At 38.4% G+C, this 26756-nt stretch overlaps 2 protein-coding genes across 2 annotated transcripts; both read right to left on the minus strand.

The window, feature by feature from the left end:
• Window positions 1-4974: 4974 nt before the first annotated feature.
• LOC137810538 (vesicle-associated protein 1-2-like) lies at window positions 4975-9521 on the minus strand. Its single transcript, XM_068611876.1, has 8 exons — window positions 9199-9521; window positions 9058-9128; window positions 8839-8920; window positions 8628-8743; window positions 8351-8515; window positions 8199-8249; window positions 6594-6671; window positions 4975-5497 (listed from the first exon to the last, which is right to left on the minus strand). Exons 1-8 carry the CDS (start codon window positions 9248-9250, stop codon window positions 5387-5389), a joined length of 726 nt encoding a protein of 241 aa, XP_068467977.1. The 5' UTR covers window positions 9251-9521; the 3' UTR covers window positions 4975-5386.
• A 15438-nt stretch (window positions 9522-24959) lies between these two features.
• On the minus strand, window positions 24960-26024 carry LOC137808984 (uncharacterized). The gene has a single exon (XM_068610129.1). It carries the CDS (start codon window positions 26022-26024, stop codon window positions 24960-24962), a length of 1065 nt encoding a protein of 354 aa, XP_068466230.1.
• Window positions 26025-26756: the final 732 nt, after the last annotated feature.

Here is a 26756-nt window from a genome sequence, read left to right on the forward strand (position 1 = left end):
TTCGCTCTACATCATTCCATTTAAATCAGTGAATATCAAGCACAGTTTGCATTTTAATTTATTTTTTTTCCCGTAGCTAATTTTGTGGTTTTCTTCATCTACTCTAGTGCTTTTCCTTAAGTATTCTTTTGGTGTGCCTTCTTTCCTCATTGAGTTCTTTATTTTCTTGCTTGTCTTTCATTCTTTAATCTTTGAGTTTGTCTTACATATAGTATTCCTTTTGCCATTACCTTTCTTTGCTTATACCTTTTCTTGTTTGTCTTTATTGTTTCATTGGTTTTGTGGTGGTTGCCTTTGAGATTGGTGTGCTTGCTTTGACATCTTTCATTTGAGGATTCCAAGGCCTCAAGATCAGATTGGTGCAAGGACATTATTTCTTTGAGAGTGACCTCTTTTTTCTGCCTCCATTCACTTCGGCAATTTCATTGCCAAGCTCACTGTTTTTGCTAATTTTATTTCTTAACTTGTTTGCTGTTTTTGTGTGTTTGCTGTTTTTTATTTACAAAATGGCTGGCTATTCAAGTGGTGCATCTTACAAACAGCATTCTCCTTCCAAAGCTTCAGTCCTTGGTGAAGAAGAACATAGAAGAAGGAGGCATCACCATCATTCTCATGAAGAGAGCTATAACCGTGACCAAAGATATCACCAAGTGTTCAACATTGCTTGTAAAAAAGTCCCTAGTTTTAATGGTGATAGTGATCCTAATGTGTATTTAGATTGGGAGACTAAGGTTGACCATTATTTTCATGTGTATAGGGTCCAAGATGACGATAAACTTAGGATAGTTTCTTCATCCTTTTTGGGCTATGCCAAAGAATGGTGGCATAAAATTGTAATGGACATTATATATCACAAGAAACCTCCTGTGGTTTCTTGGAATGCTTTGAAAGAGTGTATGCGCGCGAGGTTTGTTCCTCCTTCTAGGAAGGAACACTTGTTGAAGTTCCAAAGGCTTCCTCAAGGACATAGGATGGTAGAAGAATACATTAAAGATTTTGAAACAACTTTGACTAAAATGAATATGCATGCTAATGAAGAGTCAAAGCTAAAATGGTTTGTACGTGGTTTGAGAAGAGATATTAGAGAAATTGTAGAATTAAATGAGTACTCTTCTTTAAAGAAAGTGTTTCGCCAAGCCATCAAGGTAGAATCCTATCTTTTGAAAACAACTTTCAAAAATACTCATGATTATAATTTCTACAACTCTTCTAGGAAGGATGCCAACAAAATGTCTACTCAAAATTGTCCTTCCAATTTTTCCAAACAAACCATGTTTCCAAAGAAAGTTTCTACTACAAATCCTTCTAATCCTAAGTTACCTACCCAACCTTCAAATATCAAATGTTTTAAATGTTTAGGTTTTGGGCACATAGCTCTTCATTGTCCACAAAAGCAAATCTTAATGATAAAAAAGGTAAAACAAGACCTACCTCACCCACCTACCACAAGTAAAAAAGAAAAAGACAAAGAAGGCCAAGTTGACATGGATCTAATCCTTTCACCTCCAAGGTGTTTTCCTTCCTTATCTTTTTCCTTACCCAAGGTTCCTATTTCACCACCATCTTGGTTAAAAACTGTTAGGGATAATTTGTTCATACCTCCTAATGGTTGTCACCATTTAAGAGGTCTTTTTCCAAAACATCACATCATTCCCAAACAAAATTTTCCAACTTGGTCGATTTATAGAACCTTTTTTTCTGAAATCCCATTATTTACAAATGCTAAGTCATGTTTACATTTTTCTTTCACTTTTAATTGTAAAACTAAACTGGGTTGGTGAAGACACTTTTACAACTTTAAGATTTTATAGGTAACATCATTATGAGATCTCTGTATACGGGTTAGGAACACCCCTAAAGTGTTTCATTTATTTATTTAACTAATTCATTGTCCAAAAATGAAAGAGCTTCACAAAAGTAATGTCAAGAGGATCTAGAGAACACAATCAAGCAGTCAAGAAGCAACACCACCAAAGTCAAAAGCAACAACCTCAATCCAAGTAAAAAAAAAAACTTCAATACAAGTTCATAAAACATAAGTATAATAGATCTTAAATGTGTAATATAATTAATTATGATTTTTAAAATTATTGGTAATTAATTATAGTTGAGGTTGAATACACCACATAATCAACTTTGCTTACAAAATATAGGATATAATTGCATGTGTTTTGTAATATATAATTGATTATGTACTAAAGAAAATGATTAATTGATTATCTTGCATGTGTTTTCTCATACATAATCGATTATCTACTAGAAATAAATGGTTAATCGATAATGGTCTTTGTGTATTATTACACCTAATCGATTATGACTCACCTAGTTCCAAGATTCAAACACTCTGCAACCGACCGATTGGAACTATATTAAAAACACATTTGTAAAAAATAACAATTAAGGTAGTTATGAAAACTTCATACGAATCAGGATCACATCCCATCAAATCCATGCAACACCCCGAGAAATAAGCTAATATTGATTTATTGAAGATATTATTCAAATATTCCTCCTTATAAATCAGGGTTACCTCCCAAGAAATCAGCTAACACTGATTTAATGCAAATATATGCTAAATTTTTTCTATTAGTCAGATGATTCATGACTCAATGTTACAAATAAACTCTCTACAATGAGTAAGATACGTTTTTATTAGTTTTACAATACACTCTCTTGATACAGAGTACTTACTTCATAGTTGGAGAACCTTTTGTAAGTTTACACCTGACCGAGTGATGAAGAATTAAGAAGGAGTCTTGAAGTCTAAAGGAGTGAATTGCTAAAGAGCAAGAGAGTGACTTACACCAACAATAATAGTTACACTCAATATCAAGTACTATCTAAACTCACTTTATGCATACAAGTATCCTATCCTTTTGCATAGCCTTGCGTGAAAAAAGAAATGAATGCTACAAACTAGGCAAGATAATGAAGTAAAAGTCAAATATGATTCATTACTTTAGTTGATTTTTTTCACAATTAAACTAAGATAAAAAAAATACGGTCACCCTTGCTCTTGAACACTAATAGATAAAGATATAATTAAAGAGAGAAAAAGTAGAATGCACGTATTATAATAATATGATGACATAATTTGATTACGATTAAAAAAATTATTCTTATTCAACTATAAATTACACAATAAGTTTAATAATTTTAGAATAATTATTTTTAAATTATATTAAAAATAACTTGTTACTAAATAATAATATAAAATTTATTTTATGTACTCTGATTAAATTCTTTAAATAATAATGTATAAATATTTTTCACCTACGCCAACACCTAAATATCGCCACTTGGGATATGCCAATTGTATTGAACATAATATTGAGATACTATTAACATATATTTTCTTTTTTTCTTTGAAAAAACACTATTAGCATATCTCGATTCCTAAAATGAAAAAAAAAACTGACAGCGTTTTTAATTTATGAAATTGTAAATATAAATGTTTTTTTTATTTTTTAAGACAGGTATTGTTTTTTTTAATATAAAATTAATCATTAATAAAGAATATTTTAAAAATTGTTTAGGAAATGTTTTATGAACTTTTTCTTTCTTTGCTTAAATACCATCACATTTAATCATATTATAAAATAAAATAAACCTTTTTGTTTTGGTACAGTTTTCAGATCATGGTTTTCCTGTACAACTAACTACAACCATGTTCAAATATTCAACTATAATTTTGTTAAATATATTAGTTATGGATAGAACAAATTTTACACATTATATTTATAATCTAAACATAGAAGATTTGATAAGAATATATAATATTAAATAAAAAAAATAAGATATACTCCGCCACATTTTTTACTATTTAATTTGAATTATAATAGAGAAGTGATAATTTGATCTTCAATGCTCCAAATTACATTTATCTTATGTCTATTATTTTATAAAAATACCCCAATCACATATATAATTCAACACTTAAAGAAAGTGTAATTTGAAGCAAAGAAAAAATGGGTGTGAAAAAATATTTTTCATTATAATAACTTATTAACCATTATTATTTATTTCCAGTTTAACTTACCAAAATCTTTAGTGGGATAAAGTAGCGAATATATGGGTCCCACTTGGCAGGGAAAGATGGTATTGCTTGATGAATGGTTTTGGGTTAATTTGTTTGTTGGAAAAGAAAATTTTCTTGGGGAAGGGGTTATGTTATGACCTAAGAACCGAATAAATATGGAAATGACCCCATACAGACGCTACCAACAGCCAAACAATTAAGGATATTTTTTCAGTTGTGCTGTGCTTGTGTCGTTTCGTGTGGTTTGATAATGGGCATAATCAAAAGCAGTTTTTCGTTTGTGATGGGGGCAGCTTTGGGAGTGTATGTTGCTCAGAACTACCAAGTCCCAGACATTAAGCGGCTGGCCTCCACCGCTTTTTCCATGGCCAACCACATTGAACACACTTTCAGGAAGAACTCAAACAAAAAAGATGATTGATTATTCATTTTTTCTTAGTCTACTTCTGTCTTCACTCTTTTTATCATATTTTTTTCTTTCATGCGGTGGCTTGTTCAACTATTTGTAATTTTTGTAATGGGAACGATCTCATCCTTATTTACTCAAAACTGTAATACTCCTAATAAAATGCTATTTAGCCTAAATAAAATAAAATATAGTATAAACTCATTCAACAAAACTCAAGTAATATTCCTAATAAAAGAATATATGGAAAAGACTGCAGTTATTCCTACCTAGCTACTGCAAATTTCCTCCAATGTTACCTAAGCTTCTTGTTTACACTGGCGGACAACATAAATTCCTGTAAGTATATGATCTCCAGCTATTCCTTTTCAATTATAATTTCTAATAAAATTCGAGTATTGTTAGGTTCCATTTTAGATAAATAGTAGCTAGTCTTTGCCAACTTTTAATTACATGTTTGGATTAAGGTCAATTCATTATTGAGCATCAAAATTTGCAAAAAATAACTTCCAATAAACTACGCAACTGATACCCCGGCCAAATAAGAGCTTTTTATCCAGCTTTAGGAAATCTAACTACAAAGTAATATTATTCTCATGAAAAATAAAATATCCGATATTCATAATATGCATGCTACTAGTGGTCATTGTTGACATTTCCAGACAGTCACTGAATGAACCACATAAAACAACAAATTTTCCCTTGACTTAAAAAGAATGCATGTTACCAAAAGCATGAGTCAGTTCACAGTAATCTGCTCTTGAAAGAAATCATTGACCCACGCTTTCAACTAATGTTTCTATGTCCATATCGACCCCCAAAAAAACACCAACACCTACTGAATTTAATCTGTTTTGCCCTTCGTCTTCATTTCTTGAACAGCCAGGAACAACAGGAAACTAAGATCAAACATATGGTGAAGGATTGAATATCAAAAAGACTTAGGTCTTCTTCATGAGATACCCCATAATTATGCCAAGTAAACCAATTAATATGACAATGACCATCGAGACACCCCCACGACTTTTGTTGCTTTCCCGTCTCAGTGTGTCCTGCAGATAATAAGATCACCAATTAGTGTTTCCCCCACAGTTCAGTGGCAACATTACATACTGAGTTTGCTTGCTTAAAAGACATTTGCTTATTTGCTTTAATACAAATAGTTCGTACCAAGTTTGTCTGTCATCGTATACTTGTCTATATCATATAAAAAAATGATCATCATATGTACAACTAAACATTGTTTGACTTATGTCAACTTAGAAACTCGACATAAAAAGGTGAGAAAGCATTAGACAGAAAAAATGTGTTCCTAACACCTCTAGCAAAAGCACAAATTGAACAATATAACTAAAGAGGTAAACTAACTAATACGAAACCACAGGATGCAAAAGTAACCACTACGTCCTGCACAAAATGTTCCTTCAAATAAAAGCTCAAATGCTAATGCTGAAAATCTCTGTTCCTCAGTCTCCCAATACAAAGCAATTAACAGTGACGGATAATACAGAAAATTATGAAAGGAAAATATTGATTCAGCCTAAAATGCAATTTTAGGGAGAAAATAAAATATCATGAGCCCTATATTCAAGTGAAGACCCTCCTAAATTAAGTTGGCCAACATTCGACACTTCCAAGTTCCCCCATCTAATCCCAGATCATCATTTCTACCTTTCAGTTCAAATAAGGTTTTCAAATAAAAAGTATGGTGACAAGTCACATACTTAGTTGACAAATTAACATAATATCAAAAGGCAAATTCTGCTACAATAATATAAACTGCATTTTAGTAAGTAAAAGCCTGAGGATAGGGGGGAAAATAAAGCCAAGAACATAACCACATCATCCAATTAGATTATACAAGAATTCATTTTATCATGTTAAGAAACGGAAAGAAGCAATTCTTTCAAAAGAAAATCAGCACATCAACGAAGCTCAGTTGTGAACCAGAAAACCTTCAACAAACTTTGGAAAGTTCGTTCTATAATTTCTGGTGCTTTCCTTTCAGTTTTAGAACCTTACTACCCACTTAAAGAGGGGTAACAATACTCTTGGTATTTCCCTCTCCAGTCAGGAGAAAAGGAGAACTGCAGGTCAGTCAGACTGAGACATAAGTTATCTATCAATATATATTTTGTAGATCCTCACCAGTTCCTGACGAAGCTTGTTAATTTGTTGAATTGCATTATTCTTTTCTTCGTTCAGCCTTGAGATAAGAGCTTTTGCCTGCAAAAAAACTGACTATAATCAAAATAAAGTTCCCAAACATAAAAAAACTGAAGTTACATGCTTATAAAATCATTAAAGCCAGGAACCCAAAAAGAAATTGTATTTTGTCCTGTTAATTCAGGTTATAGGCATCACGACACTGGTCCTGAAAATATTAACTTAGCCCTTTGGTGTTGTTTGGTGAGGAGAAGATTTTCCAAGAAATAATTTTAAAAACTGGTGGCCTACTGTACTTTTTTTCATCTATTTCTACTCTTCATTTTTTTTTCTAAGTTTCTTTTTAACCAAAGACCTTTAATTACTACTCTATTCCCACTCTACTAACTTATTTTCATAAAAGATTCTGTTAAACAAACATGCCCGTAGAGTTTGTTGAAGCAGAAGTAACCTGCCAAAGTTGCACACATCTAAAGCTATTTAAAGTGACTCTGAAATCACACCAAGGACCTCACTACCCAAGAAAGCTATTTCCTCAAGCCACCGTTTTATACAAATAATCTGCTCTAATACTTATATAATCATATGTATTAATTAGATACCATGTTTCGACAATCTATGATCAATTTAGAGAATTTTACAGTAAAAGTAGTGAATGACATCCAAAGAAGGGGGGAGTATGAAACAAATATGATAAACGGAAATAGAAAAGGTGAATGAAAATAAGAGAGAAATAAAGAGCTAGAAGAGTTTTCTTAAAGAGAAGTATAAAAATAGGTAGAAAATAGAGTGATAATGAATAGTGGATCCCACTTTTTTTAATCCACTCATTCCCATATCTATCCTCTCCCTTCTTTTTTTTAACAGCCAAAGAAGGGATTAAAACCTCATCTTATAAGTCAATTTTGTAGGATGAGTTAGACTTAAATTTCACTTTCTTAAGATGATATTAGAGTATCATTCAGAGCATATCCTAACAAGGTGTTAGGCCTCATGTTAGCCGCTATCGGATTTCACTTAGGCCCAGCTTGAGATGTCTAGTCTTCGGTTGAAAGAATATGTTGAAGGGCTCACAAAACAGAGATAAAACCAAATTATAGTATATAAACGAGTGCAAATCACACTTTACAAGCTAGTTTTCCAAGATTGAGTTAGACTTAGAAGTACATTTTCTAATAAGCACAAAGCTGGAAAATTTTCTTCAAATCAATATTACTCTCCAAGAAAGAGAATAAGTTTCTATCTTAAGTACTCAATTGTGTATATTTGCACACCGGTTTGGCACACAGTGAATGACACAGTTCAAATATCCAAAGTTGCTAAACAATGCAAACTAAACAAGTGACATGTTCAGACAAGAAAGTTCAGTTCTCATTTGCTGTATACTGACTACAAAAAAGTGCAAATTGAAAAAGAAACACCTGTTCAAACAAGAAAGTTCAGTTCTCATTTTGTATTCTTTCCTAGTAAGTATCAATAGTCAATCACAACCTACTAATGTCAGTTAATTAACACAGCCACTATCCACAGATCAACGCGTGTTCACTAACAGAATATACACTCCAAAAGAATATCTCTTTGATTTACCTCTGCAGACTTTTCTGGACCGTCATGTCGTTCAGCAAATGCTCTTGTTACCTAACAAGCCCAAAGAGAAAAGCATTCCAGTTAATATCATTAAATCTTATGTTGAGAAACAAAAAAGATTCACCTAAACCATGAACAAGTTAAGAACTCACTGCCGCGGAGTCAGCACCGCTGATATTTCCATTGTCGGAAACAGAACCTCTAGGTGATGATCCTTCCTCAGAACCTTCTGGGACTGGAGACGGAGGTTGAGGCGGAGAGACATACAACACTCTCAATTTGCACTCCTCAACCACATGCCCCGCTTCCTTGTTGAACTAAAAAAATCCCAATGGCAGGGGTCTCAGTCATTTCACCCAATAAACAGTTAAAAAAAAAAGAATCAAAGGAAATTGCAACGGGTAGCAATTGCATGACATATTATTATACCATTTCTGCAGTGATATCCTTTGCGGCGATTCCATCCTCTACTTTTACGCTTTGAAGAAGAAATTTATCCTTGCATTGCATATCAGAAGGAGCTTCCTTTTGCGCTTGCATGGTAACTGTAGAAGAAAAAAAAAACAAATGTGACAAAAACATCAATTAGCAGTCATAAAAATGAAATTAGATATTGGGAGTATTGTATCCAGATAGGTACCGATAACATCGCATGTAGATCGTGGCAAGACAATTCCAGTGTTTGGACGAACACAGTACTTCTTCGGATTGGTCGTTTTGACCTGCGAGAGGGGGGAAATCAGAATACAAATTAAACATGCAAATCGAGCGAGAGGCTGGGGAGAAAAGGTTTCGCAAAATCATAATCACAAGGTACTCCTAAAAAATAAAGAGAGAGTTGAAATGAAAGGTTGGTTACCTTGAAAGCTACATAGCTGTCGGTCTTATTTGACAATATAAGAGAACACGAGATCTGCTTCTTGAGCTCAACTGAAAGAAGGGAATGAAAATGAAACCCTAGAAGAAGAGAAAGAGGGAAAGAGGGAGAGAGAAAACGCACAGAAGAACTTCAGTTCGAGAGGTTCGATGCTGAGAAGGTCGCCGGTGCTCATCTCGGAATGGGATTGAGGAGAGTGAGTGGATTTGATGGATCTGGTGTGTAGAGAATGTGGATCGGAGAGATCGAGAAGATGGAAGAAAAGGAAAGGAAAAAGAAAGACAATTGAAACGCAAATGGGTATTCAATTGCAATTACAATTACAATTCCAATTCCAATTACAATTACAACAGAGAAGGAGGGATTCTCATTCAACTTCCTTTTCTTTTCTATTTTCTCTGCTGCGGAGAACGTGGCCATTTTAATGCGCCTCCCTACTAATTAATACTTTAATAATTACTCCTTCTAAATTTTAATATAAAACATATACCTCAACAAAAATAATTAATTCAAATCCCTTTATTATTTAAAAAAAAAAAACACCAATACAAAATGCACACATTCCTAAATTCTTTAACTGTAGTTACACAAGTTGTTAGCTCCTAAATTCCTAAGTTATAAATCTCTACCAAATTAAAAATATTTGATAAAACTAATCAGTAAATATAAATGCACACACACAAAAAAAATATAATTACATAAATTTTCTTCTGTAATAAATTTTATATTGTCCGTGAAAAATATATTATATAATTATAATTTTATATTTTAAAAAAAAATATTAAATTTTTTGTAGTGTTTCCATTCTCTTTTAAAAAATTTATATATATATATATATATATTATTTGAATAAATAATTTTATTTAAATTAGTTCATTTAATGAGTATTAATTTAATTTATTTTTATTTATTATTATTAGTATTTTTCCATTCCATGATGAGCTGAAAGGAAAAAAATCATTTTGTACTGTTTTTTTTATTCAATTGACACTTATTTAAAAAAATGAATTGAATAAATTTATAATTTTGGCATTTTAACATTGGAAAAATACAATACAATGAATGTGTTTGCTTAGGTGCATAGAGGTAACATCTTGTTTATTCCACATGTAATCTTAAGTTAAAACAATTTTATATGGTAGTTATAAACTATGTAAATTGTATAACTAAATAAATAATAACTTGATAACGAATAATACTTATACAATTTTGCATGGTGAAAATGCTTTCATTTATTATATCTTGATGGGATTCTTGGTTGGGAATCCTTCCTTAATTTAGTGGAAGACCATGATCAATGAATATTGGTAATTGAACCATTGAGTAGATTAGGACATTCTAAAGTCTTCGAATTATATCTCTTTGAACTCAGCCTAGAAGGTTGAAAATAGTATTTTCAAAGTATCTTGAAAATATGACAAACATTAATTATCCATTATCTCTTTATTAATAAACCTTCTTTTTATTCTCTATATAAAGAGAACTTGTGAGGAAGAGATGCAAGCTTAATATTCCCTAAAGTCAACATTAATTTTTAAAATTGTGATCAAATGTCAAAATATATAATGTTTTAAATTGCACATGATTCCATGTGTATAAAAATAGAATATCTTTAATTTTTAATAGATAAATGGGTAGTTACATATATTTTTTCATTTTGAATTTTTTTATTACATTTAACTTTTTAAATTGGTATGTGAAAAAATTGGATATGATTTGCAAAAAATTATTCAAAATTATTTAAAAGGTAAATAATTTTTACATATTATTTCCAAATTTAGAAATTAATTATTTCATAATTAATCAATTTTCAACCTTAATTTATACATTTTTTTATTAAAATAGAAAAGAGGGTAATTTTGCAATTCATTATATTGCTTAGTTTATTTATTTATTTTCTTTCATATTAATTAAATTTATTCTATATTTTCTACTCATTTCTCATTTTTTTATTTATTTAAATAACTTCGTTCATTACTCTCTTTCCCTTTTTCTCACTTTCACCTAATTCAAAATTAGCATAATTGTAAGAGTAAAGAAAATGGAAAAAAAAATATGAGGGGAAAAATATTTAGTAAAGATAACATGCGAACAAAATCTATACGTAATACAAATGGAGAGAACTCTCACAGTAAGTTTAAACACGTGTCCTCTCCATTTCAGAAAAAAAAAATTAAAAACATTTAATACCAAAAGTAGAAAAAATTCCACCAATCAACCCAATATACCTGGATCAATCAAAACGTGCCACGTAGCACTTTTTAAAAGTAACTTTTTTCTCTCTCATTCTGATTTGATTCCCTTCTCTCTATCATATTTCGTTTCTCCATTCTCTCTCTGAAACTCTCTTTTCTCTAAAACCCTAATGACAACCCTTCTCTCCTCGCTCCTCTCCTTTTCCTTTACTCATTTACACCATTTTGGCAACTGTAACTCATACGGAACTTCTGAAGGGTTCAGTGCTTCACAATTTGCCCAAAAGCAATATCTTCAGAATCGAGGATTAGGGTTTCGTTCTTCTCTCAACAAAGCTTAAATTGGGGTCTTTTTTCCGCAACTGTGTTTGCAGAAGAATCATAAATCACAAACAAGGTAATGTGTACCTGAGTGGAGAGATGGGGCCCAGGCACGGTCGGTTGACGTAATATAACTGCTGACGTGTCGATCTTCTTCTACTTCGGTCGGTCGTTCCTTCTTGGTGTCTCCTTCGGTCGAGCGGGGGAGGGTACCTGCGAAGGCACTCTGACGCTCAAGTAAGTATGAGATTCTAAGTGTGGTTTAGTAAGTGAATGAAAACGTACCTTTCTCTAGCTTGAACACCGTATTTATAGGATTGCCTAATGGGCTTTCTACCCCTTGGGCTCAGGGTGGTTATAGATATGTCTTACCAATCGTGATGGAGGAGGGCCCAAGCTCACCACACGATGAAAGTCAAGCCTCCAAGACTAGACGGTCTAGCCTATAATGAGGAGCGTCTAGACTCAAAAAGGAGCGTCTAGCCCATGAAGAGGAGCGTCTAGGCCATGATGAGGAACGACTACATAAGGAGCGTCTAGGCCATGATGAGGATTCCTTCTAGACCGTCTAGCTTCACATACACATGGGTCAAAGCTACGGTTTTGGGAAGAGAAGACCTTTGTAATTGTTACATAAAGGCCCATTAGGGGTGCTTAGTAATTAGAGTAGTGTAGAAAGCATATTTGTGTGAAACATTCTAGAAAGACTATGGAGGGGGTGAGCATAAAAACTAGACACACCCCTCCCCATGTGCACCCATGTGCCATGTGCACCCATGTGCTTCACATTTACATTTCATTTGGCTAGCATTAGGGTTGCATTATGGTCCTCCTTAGCCTATAAAAGGAGGAGCCTACACCTTGTATTTTAAAAAGTTTAATTGAGTAAGGTTATGCTGCCAATTTTGTGCACAAGCTTTACTTCTCCTAGAAATCTAGGCTCTAAACTTCAATCCTTTCACCTTTTTCCCTTGAGCTGGCCGAACCACTCAAACACCATACTCATCATGCACCTACAAGACTAACACAACTCTTAGGAGGGTCTTGATCATCTCACCCATTGCTTCCGCACCTTATTTTCTACTTTGATTCTAGAAGAACTTCATGAAAATACCATCATTTGGTATCATGAGCTTTTGGTTCTTCAAGATGAGTAGCTTGGTCTTTTAAATTTTCAGTTCTTCTTTATTTCATATTGTCATTTAAATTTCATACTTGTCTTGCTGTTTTTTACTTTTTAAATTGTTCTTGGTGTGCTTATGGAAGATCCAACCAAAGCACAATTGTTCAATTGATCTTGAACAAATTCTGTGCAGCTTGTGATAGGATTCCTTACACCATTGAGTGGCTGTTTTTCTTTTAGGAATTTGAGTCCTTATTGCTTTCTTAATTTTGCTTCATTTTATGCTTTGAGTCTTTATTTTCTGAATCTATAAATGCTGTGTCAAGTCATGTGAATCCATATTTGTCAACAATTCTTAGTAGTCCTATTATTGGCTTGATTGTTTCTTGCTTTTGGGTCTCTTTAAATTGTTTGAATCTGCTGTTCTTTGATCCTTTGGTGCCTTTTTAATTTTTAGTTTGAGTTCATATTGTGTTTAGATCATACACAATTCTATTTCACAAATTTCCATTGTGTCTAAACTTTGGTATCTTGCTGTTTTTGTTTCCAGTTTTCAGATTCCCCTGTTTACACCTTCTCTGTTTTGGCTGTTTTAACCCAGAAAAATATTTCCACCCATAGAAAAATTCTGATTTTCTGGAAAATGCAAGTTTAAAGTGTTATAGAAAAGAAAAAAAAAGAATTAGGTCAAAAGAAGCAACAGAAAAAAAATGATAAATCTTACAAAATCAGAGTGCAAATCTTGAGCGCTCCAGCTGGCCTAACCGAACACCAATTTTGAAAAATTTATTAAAAAAAATGGTGCATCCGTTTTGAGTGAATCCAAAGCCAGATTTTAGATAAGATCCTGAATATCTTGCATAACAAATTTCAGAGCCAAATTCCAAAAATACAGATCAGCATAAATCGGGGAACAAACACGTTTTCTGGCCCACAACATTTTCCAGTGGTGCTGTTTTTTTTTATTTGGTCATCTAATCTAGTGCTTTTCTTTAGGAATTCTTTTTGTGTGCCAACCTTTAATTGAGTACCTTTAATTGTTTGCTTTAGTTTCTTGAATCTCTTTCTAAGTTGTCATATTATAAATCCTTTTGGTGGTACTGTTTTATTCAATTACAATTGTTTCTTGCTTTTATTCTTTGACCTCTAATTTGGGTGCTGGAATTTAATTCTTCTTTGGTGCTTATGTGAATGGGAACTTGATTTGGTTAAGGTTTAGCCCTTTGCTAGGTGCTGGAAATTGGAGAATTAAAGGCCATCATTCTAAGGAGAAGACAAGGTCAAATCTGAAACAAACATTTTTGAGAAAACACTACAAACACTTGGAAGATCAACAAGCAAAGACAACAAGGAAGTGCACTAACCAAAAAGAGATCAACCAAGGGAGTTCTCTTATTTCCTTTGCAACTTGGTTTATTGTTAATTACCTCTTAATTACGCTTTAGACGGTGAGTGTGTCTTCAAGGGCTCAAAGTGTCCAAGAAGCCTCACCTAGGGCCGAATAGTATAACATTCTTGTTTAGTAATTGTTACTTGTTTGTAATTGTTTTTCTATTGCTTTAGTAGTGACGTTTGCATGGTTAGTTTTGATTAAATTTGAACCGTCTAGCTTTGTTGATTAGTTAGCATGCATTGTTTTCTTGCATTAAAATCTGATTTCTCAACTTAATTGTGTTTCAAGTGGTTTACTAAGAGAAAGCTTTGTGTGAAGACATTGAGGGATAGTTTTTGGCTAAGGCAAAGGCTTGGTATTTAAGTAGTCCACTGTGACTCACCTCCCTTACCTGGAAGACTACCTTCTTTGACTTCCCTAAATTTTTCTCAAGGTAAAATACTTCTACACACAAAGCTTTAGTCATGTCTTCTCACTCCTCTAAATCTCTTAAAAGTGAGGTGAAATCCTTGAAATCTCTTTTGAAACAACTTACTAAGGATATTCAATCAATTTCATCTAAACAATTGGAGAATGAGATCAAAACTAATGAATTGACTAAAACAAAGAATGAGAAGTCTCAATTTTCAAAAAAATTACATTCTCATGCATCTAGCTCTAAACATCATGATTATCTTGGGGAAGAAAGTCTTAGGAAAAATGAATATCATCAACAATTCCCTAGGAGAGCTAGGAAAGAGAGACAAGAAAACCTAACCAAGCATATCTCTCACACTCAAGCTAGAGAAATTCCATGTTTAGAATACCTTGGCAATGATCAATTAGCATCTCAATGTTTCAATGAAAGATCTATGATCTTAAGGGACAAAGATGAGAATAGTAGCCAAGAAAAAGAAGCTAGTGAGAGTGAAGAAAATGTAAAAATAGAAAAGCAAGAGAAAACCCTTGGGAAACAAAAGGCGTGGGAGAAGAGTGTTCCTTCCCACAAGGTCATTCAACAAGAAGGGAGAGTTGAAAATACATTTGAAAATATACCTCTTGTTGAACAACCTAGCCTTACCTTTTGTAAAGGAACACTTGCAAGTCTAGAAAAAAAAGAAGAATCCTTAAAACAGGCTTGCATATATAAAAATATAGTAGATTATTTTACATACATGCCAAGATATCACCAAGTGAAGGTCAAGTCATCTATAGGCATCTACAAAGACAATTTTTTATGTGAAGTAGTGCCTAAAGAAACTTGTCATGTCTTATGGAGACAACCTTTGCAACGAATTGAAATTTCCATGAACAAAGGTTGTATCAACGAGACTACCTTCACACATAAAAGAGATATTCTTCATGAAGGAGAACTCATGGGTCAAATTAGAGTTGATAAAACTCTAGAGCTTTTAAAAGGACAATTATTGTCACCCATGAGAAAAGATGTTCAAAGACATTACCCTAGAAACATTCCGTGTTTTAAAAATACATCTAAGGCGATGTCTCATGAACTCTATACTCCTTCACCTTTTGCAAATGATCCTTGGGAAGACATAAACCTAAATTTCATATTAGAGCTTCCTAGGACAACAAAAGGTCTTGATTCTTTCTTCATGGAAGTGGATAAACTCTTCTTAAGAAAAGTGACAAGCCTCCATGATTTATTTTCAAAAATAAGGGATAGAGCTCCAAAATTTGAAAACATAGCTCTCCCTTCTATGCTTCACGAAATCATGAAGGACACCCACAATTCTTGGGATAAGAATCCTTTTCCTTTTATGCATGCATACAATGGAGTAGTCCACAAGATTACTCATATCTCTCCATTTGAAGTTGTATGTGAACATAGTCCTCTTGTCTTTTTAAAGTTGTCACCATTTCCTAAAGGGATTATGCCTAAGGAAAAAGTAACTACTTTTGGAAATTTTAGAAAACATAAGAGGATTAGAAGGCACCTACAACCATCAAAAGGGAAGCATTGTGAGAAGTTGACCAAAACAAGAGAAAAACAAAGATGGCAACTTCACACAATTAATTGTTCTCCAAATACTCACTCTAACTCCTTTGCTTTGTTTCAAGATTCTCATAGGTTGATATTTGATCCGGGAGGACACACCTTGACGAAGCAAGAGGCTGCTATCCAAGATCAAGTTAGCAAATCTGAGGATAGATCTTTTCCCGAAGGAGGAGATGATGGACACCATCCAGCCACAACAAGCCCCCTCAAAAGCAAAAGCTTTGGATTTGAGGACAAATCCTTTTCAAGAGGGAGGGGATGATGGAGGAGGGCCCAAGCTCACCACACGATGAAAGCCAAGCCTCCAAGACTAGACGGTCTAGCCTATAATGAGGAGCGTCTAGACTCAAAAAGGAGCGTCTAGCCCATGAAGAGGAGCGTCTAGGCCATGATGAGGAACGACTACATAAGGAGCGTCTAGGCCATGATGAGGATTCCTTCTAGACCGTCTAGCTTCACATACACATGGGTCAAAGCTACGGTTTTGGGAAGAGAAGACCTTTGTAATTGTTACATAAAGGCCCATTAGGGGTGCTTAGTAATTAGAGTAGTGTAGAAAGCATATTTGTGTGAAACATTCTAGAAAGACTATGGAGGGGGTGAGCATAAAAACTAGACACACCCCTCCCCATGTGCACCCATGTGCCATGTGCACCCATGTGCTTCACATTTACATTTCATTTGGCTAGCATTAGGGTTGCATTATGGTCCTCCTTAGCCTATAAAAGGAGGAGCCTACACCTTGTATTTTAAAAAGTTTATTGTGAGTAAAGTTATGCTGCCCATTTGTGCTCAACTTTGCTTCTCCCTAGAATCCTAGGCTCTAAACTTCAATTCCTTCATCTTTTCCCTTGAGCTGGCCGAACCACTCAAACACCATACTCATCATGCACCTACAAGGCCAACACAACTCCTAGGAGGGTCTTGATCATCTCACCCATTGCTTCCGCACCTTATTTTCTACTTTGATTCAAGAAGAACACATGAAAATGCCATCAAATCGTGCTCCGGAATACCCGGGGAACATATCTTCTTTAAACGCATATTCCTTATTCTTCGGAGGTGTATCTTAACCACCTTAGCTTTGTCACACGCCCTCACATTTATTATGCGTTCGGTCGGTCGGTCACGTTCGTTCGGTGCCTACCGGTACACTTGCCCCCCAGGCTCGAGGTAAATAAATGTCGAAGAGTCGTAATGATTGTTGTGCCTTTCGAGGTGTCAGGCATTAAATGTAACGGAATGACGGGACGTTCGCTTTTTGTCGAAGACGAAGGAGATGGATCCGGCGGTGTGGATTAAGTGACGCTTCGACTTCCGGCTGATATGGGTCGTAGGATGAACGGGAATTAAACGGATGAGGATGAGAGGGAAATGCTATAAATAACGTCCCCAGTTGCAGAGAGACCACGTTTCCTTGAGTTCGGCATCCGAGTTGCTCCGATTGCCGAGTCCACATTGCGAGTTGTTGCGCTGTATGAACCATAGTTGCCGACCGGGGTGTTAATTTGTGAACGAAAGGTTAGTTATGTCTCAACTTTCTTCAAATAGAGTAGGTAGTAGAGAGTCGAGTGAGAGTGGGGAGTCATCGTCCGGAAGTGACGAAAGTACGTGTGGGTCAATGGGTCCGAGCTATGAGTGGGTAGATATTAGCGTTAGGAATATACCCACTATTTTAGGAAACCGAACGACCTGGATAAAGTGATAGCTAGGGCCCCTGTCGTGCGGTCGGGTTTACCTTCAGATATTCTTATTGCCGAAATATGTGGGTATACTGACCATGTCTGTCATGGAAGGGAGAACACTCCGGTAGATTTCTTTTATGTTTATAGTACGTTATTCACTGATTTGAAAGTGACGTTGTCGTTCGATGAGTTCACGATGGACGTGCTACGGTTTCTCAACCTAGCTCCAACCCAACTTCATCCGAACTCATGGGCGTGCACAGGCCTTTCGAATGGTGTGTCAACTTTTTGACTTGACGTCCAGAGCGGAAGTGTTTTTATTTTATTATAACACACATTTGTCCAACCCGGTAAGTTGGGTGTCATTGACCAGCCGTCCGGGGAGTGTGCGTTTTGCAGCCTTCACCACGTCCTACAAGAACTTCAAGGAACGATATTTCAAGATATTTGTGGAGCCGGACGACCGAGAGTATTTTTATAATGATGATGTTACCAAGTTTCCGTTCCATTGGACCCAGAATCCGACTGTGCGTAACACGAGTTCCCGTACGGCCCTGTCGGCTTTGGATAAGGCTGTTATGGTGGTGTTTGACCAACTCCCTCACAAGTTACCTACGAGGGAGATAATTTCGTTATATGTGTCGTCCGATCCCTGGGCGGATTTTATTGGTATGTGATTGTAAATTTGGTTTGATTGAATAACTTCATTAATAGTGTTTAATTCCTGTCTGTTTTGCAGAAATCATGTGTCGGGCGGACGCTTCTTTGCATGAGTATATGAACAAGTTGCGCCAGAGTAGGGATGGTCAGTCGGCCTTTGTCGACACGGCCGGGGCGTTGGCGGCCGTTCCGTCTACAACGGTTCCTGCGACGGGGGCCTCGGCTGCTGCGAAGAAAAGGGGTCGACCCCCGAAGGGAAATCAGGAGGGCCGAGCTGGGCCATCCCGAACGACCTCTGAACCAAGCTGTTGGCGGTCGACATGGACATAGCGGCCCACCTGCAGGCGGAGCTGACCGCCGAAGAGAATGAGATTTTTGCCACCATCCCTACAACTAAACTGATGATGGAAACATTAGAGTTACAAAGTCGGGCGCTTATGGCAAGCCGAACGGTGGTTGAAGAGCTCGAGAGAGTGACGACCGTTACCATACCCCAGTTAAAGAAAGATGTGACCGAGGCCACTCAAGCCACCAAGGTGTCGACCGAGAAGGCAGAGAGGTTGAAGGTCCAGTTGGAGGAGAAGCAGACGGCTCTAAAAGCGCAAGAGGAACTCACGAAGAGTCTTGAGGCACAACTGAAAGGAGGAGCCGACCGGGAGGAGGCTTTGAAAGCGGAAGTGGCCAAGTGTCACGACTTCATACTTCGCATTAGCGAAGAATACTTCCGATTGGGCATCCAACAAGTGGCTTGTCTGCACGGTGCGCCGCTGGAGGACGACCGGTATGACATTGAGAAAATGGTGGTCGATGGAAAACTTGTGTCGACCAACCCTGGCGACATTAATGAGGAAGCTAAGGCGGAGACTCCGGGACCACAGCCGGACGCCTCGTTTGAAGAATTAATGAATATCCCATAGAAAATTGCTGGACCCGGCATGTGGGCATCGTACAATGATGGTTTTATTTTGGATGTAATATTTGATTGTTGATCGACCGGATTGGTATTTTTGAACCTTGTTTGTTTGTTAATTTGGATGTCGGACGAGGCGTAGTTGATTTCGTAATAATGCGAATGTCGAACGAGGTCTGGATGATTCTGATTATGTTAAAAGTAATAAGTTAATCCTGATGTCGAACGAGGCATAAATAATTGCGATTTCATTAAAGTAATAAGTTAATTCTGATGCCAAACAAGGCATAAATAATTCTGAATAATTCTGATGTCGAACAAGGCATAAATAATTCTGAATAATTCTGATGCCGAACGAGGCATAAATAATTATGATTACGTTAATGATAATTCTGATGTCGAACGAGGCATAAATAATTCCGATTATGTTAATGATAATTCTGATGTCGAACGAGGCATAAATAATTCTGAATACGTTAATAATAATTTGAATGTCTAACGAGGCATAAATAATTCCGATTACATTAAAGTAATAAGTTAATTCTGATGCTAAATAAGGCATAAATAATTCTGAATAATTCTGATGCCGAACGAGGCATAAATAATTCTGAATACGTTAATAATAATTTGAATGTCGAACGAGGCATAGATTGAGAGTAATAAAAGGAATAGGAGACTTGGATTTTAATTTATAGTGCCTCGTTAAAACTTCTCGGTCGTAAACCCTCCTTAGGGAAAAACCGACCGAGCGAGGAAAGAGTACACTTTTATTATTAAGTTCAACTGTAATAAAATTTGAGATGCGTGGCATTCCACGTTCTAGGTATGTCCTTCCCAAATAAATGTTCTAAGTAATAGGCTCCACCGGCTGCCGTATCTGCTAAGCGGAATGGTCCTTCCCAATTGCTAGAGAACTTGCCTCCTTCCTTCCGGGCGCTACTCCGCATTCGCCATACTAAATCGCCTTTGTGGAACAGTCTCGGTTTGACCTTGGAGTTGTATTGTCTGGCCGCCCGAATTTTGCATGCTTCTTCTCTAATTCTACACTTGTCCCGAAGTTCGTTGATGAGATCGAGGCCGACCGAGAGACTTTCCTTGTTTAGATCAAGATCAAGGGTTTGTCGGCAGAGAGAAGGTTCTCCAATCTCGACGGGAATCATAGTTTCAGTGCCATACGTTAGGCTGTACGACATTTCTTGTGTAGTCGTCTGAGGAGTACAGCGATATGCCCATAAGACCTCTAAGAGTTCTTCAGTCCAGTTACCCTTTGCTGGCTGAGACGTTTCTTCAGTTCGTTTAGGATGACCTTGTTTGCAGCTTCTGCTTGTCCGTTTGTTTGCGGATGTTCGACTGAACTGGCGATGTGTTTGATGTGGAGTTTCTCGTAAAATTCAGCTAACGTCCGGTCGGTGAATTGCCGACCGTTATCGGTGATGATGATCTGTGGAAGCCCGAAGCGGCAAACAATATTTTTCCATACAAAATTTTGAACATTGCGGGCGGTGATCGCAGTCAGAGGCTCGGCTTCGATCCACTTGGTGAAGTAATCAATGCCGACCAGTAAGAATTTACATTGGCCTTTACCGGGGGCGAAAGGGCCAATGATGTCCATACCCCATTGGACGAACGGCCAAGGTGATAACATAAAATGAAGTTCTTCAGGTTTTTTATGGGACAAAGTGTCAAACTCTTGGCATTTTTGGACGAAATTGGTGCAGTCGCCTTGGACGGTCGGCCAGTAGTACCCGGCCCGGAATACTTTGGCAGCCATTGTTCGCGCGCTGGAGTGAGTTCCGCAAATTCCTTCGTGCAACTCTCGGACGACATAGGAAGCTTGGTCGGGTGTCAAACATTTAAGGAGTGGTCGGGTATAACCTCGGCGGTAAAGGTCGTCGCCAATTAAGACAAAACGGGCGGCCTGCAGCTTCATGGTTTTTTCGCCGAGAGGACTACATGTGCCGTCGAGTAAATATTGCTTAATTGGGGTAATCCAAGTAGATTCCGCGTCGATCGTTAGGCATTCCTGTAGGTCGATGCTTGGGCGTGCAAGCGTAACATGGATGACCGACCTATGCATTCCCTTACACTTCGTGGTTGCCAACCGGGACAAGGCGTCCGCACGAGTATTGTGATCGCGTCGAACGTGTTGCATGGAAATTTCAGAAAAGGTGCTCATCAACTGTTTGACTAAGTGATAGTATCGCTGTAAAAAGCTTTCTCGGACTTCATATTCGTCATTAAGTTAACCGATGACTAGCCTGGAATCACTTTTACAAATTAACTTAGTGATTTCCAATTCTTGAGCGAGGCGTAGACCGGCTAAAATGGCTTCATATTCGGCCTAATTGTTTGAAGTTTTGAAGTCGAATTTTAGGGCTTGCTCGATGGCAATCTCGCCGGGGCCTTCCAAAACGACTCCAGCGTCGCACGACCTTTCGTTGGAGGAGTCGTCCACGTATAGGATCCACGATGAGTGTTCAGTCTCGGCTGAGGAAGGAGTGAGTTCGGCTGCGAAATCAACAAGAGCTTGCGACTTGACGGCTCCTCGTGGTTGGTACTGAATATGGAATTCAGATAGTTCTATCGTCCATCCGATCATTCGTCCGACTAAATCTGGCTTAGTGAGAATCTTTACAATGGCGTAATTTGTCCGAACAATAATACGATGATTTTGAAAATACATACGCATTCGTCGGTTGGTAATGATGAGAGCCATAGCCACCTTTTCGATCGTTTGGTATCGGATTTCGGCGCCATGGAGGGCGCGGCTAACGAAATAAACTGGTCGTTCCTCAAAATTAATTTCTTGCACTAAGACTGAACTAACGGCTTCGTTTGAAACGACGAGGTAGACTATAATGGGCTCTCTAGCATTCGGTTTCTGGATGACCGGTGGGGAAGATAGAAAAGTTTTCAATTGGAGGAAAATTTGCTCGCATTCAGCCGACCACTCAAAGCGAGATGCTTTTTTCATTAATCGGACGATGGGTCTTGTTCGTTTTGCAAGTTTAGGAACAAATCTGGATAAGGCGGTGAGCCGGGCGATGAGTCTCTGAATTTCCTGAATGGAGTTGGGGCTTCTCATTTCGGAAATAGCTTTACATTTCGCAGGGTTAGCTTCTATGCCTCTATGGGTAAGCATAAAACCTAAGAACTTCCCCCCCCCCTTGACGCCAAATGCACACTTGTCAGGATTGAGTCGCATCTGGTGCTGACGGAGGGCCTGAAAAACTTCTTTTAGGTCAGCAATATGTTGCTTACATGAGTCGGACTTAACAACAATGTCATCGACATAGACTTCAACATTCCTGCCGATCATGTCGTGGAATACATGGTCCATTAGTCTTTGATAAGTGGCCTCGACATTTTTGAGTCCGAAGGGCATAACTTCATAGTAGAAATTATCGGAATCAGTCATGAAGGCTGTCTTCTTTCGGTCGGCCGGGTGCATTTGGATTTGATTATAACTTGAGTAGGCATCAAGGAAGCTGAGGATGTGATGTCCGGCCGCCCCATCAATGAGACGATCAATGGTAGGCAGAGGGTAAGAGTCTTTTGGGCATGACTTATTGAGGTCCGTGTAGTCAACGCACATTCGCCATTTTCCGTTCGCTTTCTTTACCATAACCACGTTGGCTAGCCATGTGGTGTAATGGGCTTTCCGAATGAATCCGGCTTGTAACAATTTATCGGCTTCGTCACGTGCGGCTTGGCGTCGTTCCTCGCCTAGATGTCTTTTCTTTTGAGCTATTGGCCTAGCCTCTTTATACAGTGATAATCAGTGAGTGATGACCTGTGGGTCTACGCCAGGCATGTCAGCGGCCGTCCATGCAAACAGATCGGCATTTTTTACAAGTGTCGTGCCGATGGCCATTCAGTTGTCCGGCTTCAGTGAAGTGCCGATATGTGTAGTGTGGCGATCGTCGCGAAGTGGGAACGGATGCAAGTCTTCTCCTGCCTCCATACGGGGATCGTCCATACGAGGGTCGAGATCAACAAGGGCTATCATTTGTCGACGGGACATGCGCCGTCCGGAATGTCGGGTCGGGGATCGTCCTCTTTTTTGCGGGAGTCGGTCATCCGGATTGGTTGTGTAGAGCCGTCGAGTTGGCTCACTTTTCAAACTTGCGACATAACATTCTCTAGCGGTTTTTTGATCGACATGGATTGTTGCAATGTCGTTATTTGCCGAAGGGAATTTCATGGCTAAGTGTGGGGTGGAAACAATGGCTTTTAATCTGTTGATGGACAGACGACCGAGCAGGATGTTGTAGGAAGTTTGGGCATTGACCAGAAGATATCGTACGTTTATTGTTTTGTGGAGACCGTCTGATTGCATTTCATGAAGGTCTTCTTGAATCATGTAAGAAAGTGGTGCGGAAGCTATGAAGGTGTGTGTGCAAGATCCTCCTAAGAGTGGTGTTGATCTTGAAGGTGCATGATAGGTATGATTATAGGGAGGTTCGGCCAGCCCAAGGAGATGTGAAGGAAGTGAAGTTTAGAGCCTAGAATTCTAGGAGAAGCAAAGCTTGGCACAAAATGGCAGCATAACTTTACTCACAATAAACTTAAAAATACAAGGTGTAGGCTCCTCCTTTTATAGGCTAAGGAGGACCATAATGCAACCCTAATGCTAGCCAAATGAAATGTAAATGTGAAGCACATGGGTGCACATGGCACATGGGTGCACAAATGAGCACATGGGGAGGGGTGTGTCTAGTTTTTATGCTCACCCCCCATGGGCTTTCTAGACCGGCCTTGGTAAATTTAGAGGTTTTTTTAGAAACTCTAAGTTTACCTAGGTTGGTGTTTTAGGTGCCAAAATTAATTCTAAGAAAATTACAAATAAAGTTCCTATGCTAATTTTGACAAGAAATTAAAGTCTACTCTACACTAGAGTTTATGGCATTTGAACATGTAAAAGAACGTCTTCTTGGATCCTCTTGGCCATAACTCTATGGTTGGCCCAAATCTACCCTTTGGTGGGCTTGCATGTGGGCTTGTGCTTGGGCCTCTTCCATCACCGTCTTCCTCACCAAAGGTTGTATATAAGTCTATATACCCCTTAGTGTCGACCCGTTCACCTGAGAACCCTACAATTTGTTCGTTATAGGGTTGAATATCTAATTCTGGGATGCGCATTTTCTTAAAGATTTTCCAGTATAATATGTCAACCGAGCTACCTTGGTCGACCAAAGTCTTGGCAATTGCGAACTTGTCAATTTCCACGGTGATTACCATAGGGTCGTCCTGGGCTGGATCTATGGTTGTGAAGTCGTCGTCAGTGAAAGTGATCGGAGGTATGTGTGGACGCCTCCTCGTGGTAGTATGAGCGGACTGGATGTCCCGGAGATGTTTCTTTCGGGCGGAATTTGAGCACCCGCCACTGGCAAAGCCCCCGGCTATGTAATATGCTTCGTGGTTCGGTTCGCCCAAGGTAACGGGTCCAGCAATCATGTTAATGACTTCGCAGACTCGTTGGCGAGGGCGAGCGTTTCGGTCGGGACTTGTGCTGCGGGCGCGTGTACGCCGAACGGGGCTTTCACTGCGTTTCCGCGAAGCCTGGCTATGGTCAGTTCGGCGTTTGTAATCGTTACGCTATGACCGGTCAACACCACGGGATGGACGGTCGGTACTCCGTGGTGGGGATCTTGAATTCCTTATCCTCTTGACGAACTGCCGCAAGTGGCCAGCCTGGATGAGCTCTTCGATTTTGTCCTTCAACGCTTGACATCCTTCGGTCGTGTGACCGAAATTCCGATGGTACTGACAACGCTTAGCAGTATCTGCATTCGGTGGTGTTTGATACTGTTTTAGTGTCGGAATTAAATCCGTTTGCAGTGCTTCATCTAGGGCTCGTCCCCTCGGAACAGTTAAAGGGGTGTAACTGTTAAACCTGGGGATTCGGCCTCCTCTGTTCCGGTCGGACCTTGGGGTATTTCGAACGGTCTGTTCGGTCTCGAATTCCCTTTCTTTGCTCGGGGTTTGATCTTTGAGGACTCCGGATCCGACGGCTTTGAACCGTTCGTGATAGTCAATGTGTTCCTCAATTTGCATGAATTTGGTTGCCCGAGTTCGAAGATCTTCCATGTCTTGAGGTGGCTTTTTGATGAGACATTCAGTAAAACGGGTCGGACGGATGGCCGAAACCAAATGGTGTAACGGGACTTCCTGTTTGAGCCCTCGGATATTCATGCATGCCTTGTTGAATCTATCTAAAAAGGTTCTGAGAGATTCACCTTTTTCTTGTTGTATCGCTAGGAGAGACATGGAGGACATGTGATGCGGTCGGCTGGTGGCATATTGAGTGGAGAATTTCGCGGCTAGGATGTCAAAGTCGTCAATGGAGTTCAGAGGTAGCTTTGTAAACCAGGTAAGAGGTTCTCCCTGAAGCGACGTGGGGAATACTTTACACCACACATTATTATCTGTGGTATACAAAGTCATTTGCGTCTTGTAAACATTTAAATGCTCGTCCGGGTCGGTCGAGCCGTCATAAAGTTTAATGGCGAGGCCTCTCCATTTGTCGGGAAGTGGTGTAGTGATGATTTCGTCTGTAAAAGGATGACCCCTTTTACTTGACTTTCTTTCGACTGTTTCAGCTTTGGAAGCAGGATTGGTGTCGGTCGGTGTAGGTATGCGAGAGGCGGTTCGGTCGGCCATATGGGATTGGCCTTCTTGTTCGGGATTATCGACCTATCGCTGGAGTCGTGCATTCTGCTCTCTCAATAAGGCGATTTCTTCCTCTTGGCGGCGTCTATTCTCTTCGTGTTGACGACGGTCTTCCATCCCCTTTTGCCGCAGTTCCTCCATCTGAGTTTGGAGGGTTTGAATCATAGTCATCTGTTCTGTCATAGCGTCGTTGTTGTTCCTTGTCGCAACCATTATAGCTTTAAAAATTGAGATTTTGCCTCGGCCCCACGGTGGGCGCCAATTGTACCTGAGTGGAGAGATGGGGCCCAGGCACGGTCGGTTGACGTAATATAACTGCTGACGTGTCGATCTTCTTTTACTTCGGTCGGTCGTTCCTTCTTGGTGTCTCCTTCGGTCGGGCGGGGAGGGTACCTGCGAAGGCACTCCGACGCTCAAGTAAGTATGAGATTCTAAGTGTGGTTTAGTAAGTGAATGAAAACGTACCTTTCTTTGGCTTGAGCACCGTATTTATAGGATTGCCTAATGGGCTTTCTACCCCTTGGGCTCAGGGTGGTTATAGATAGGTCTTACCAATCGTGCTCCGGAATACCCGGGGAACATATCTTCTTTAAACGCGTATTCCTTATTCTTCGGAGGTGTATCTTAACCACCTTAGCTTTGTCACACACCCTCACATTTATTATGCGTTCGGTCGGTCGGTCACGTTCGTCCGGTGCCTACCATGTTGGCAACTGTCACTCA

Source organism: Phaseolus vulgaris, chromosome 2, assembly GCF_000499845.2.
Source record: "Phaseolus vulgaris cultivar G19833 chromosome 2, P. vulgaris v2.0, whole genome shotgun sequence".
NCBI lineage: Eukaryota > Viridiplantae > Streptophyta > Magnoliopsida > Fabales > Fabaceae > Phaseolus > Phaseolus vulgaris.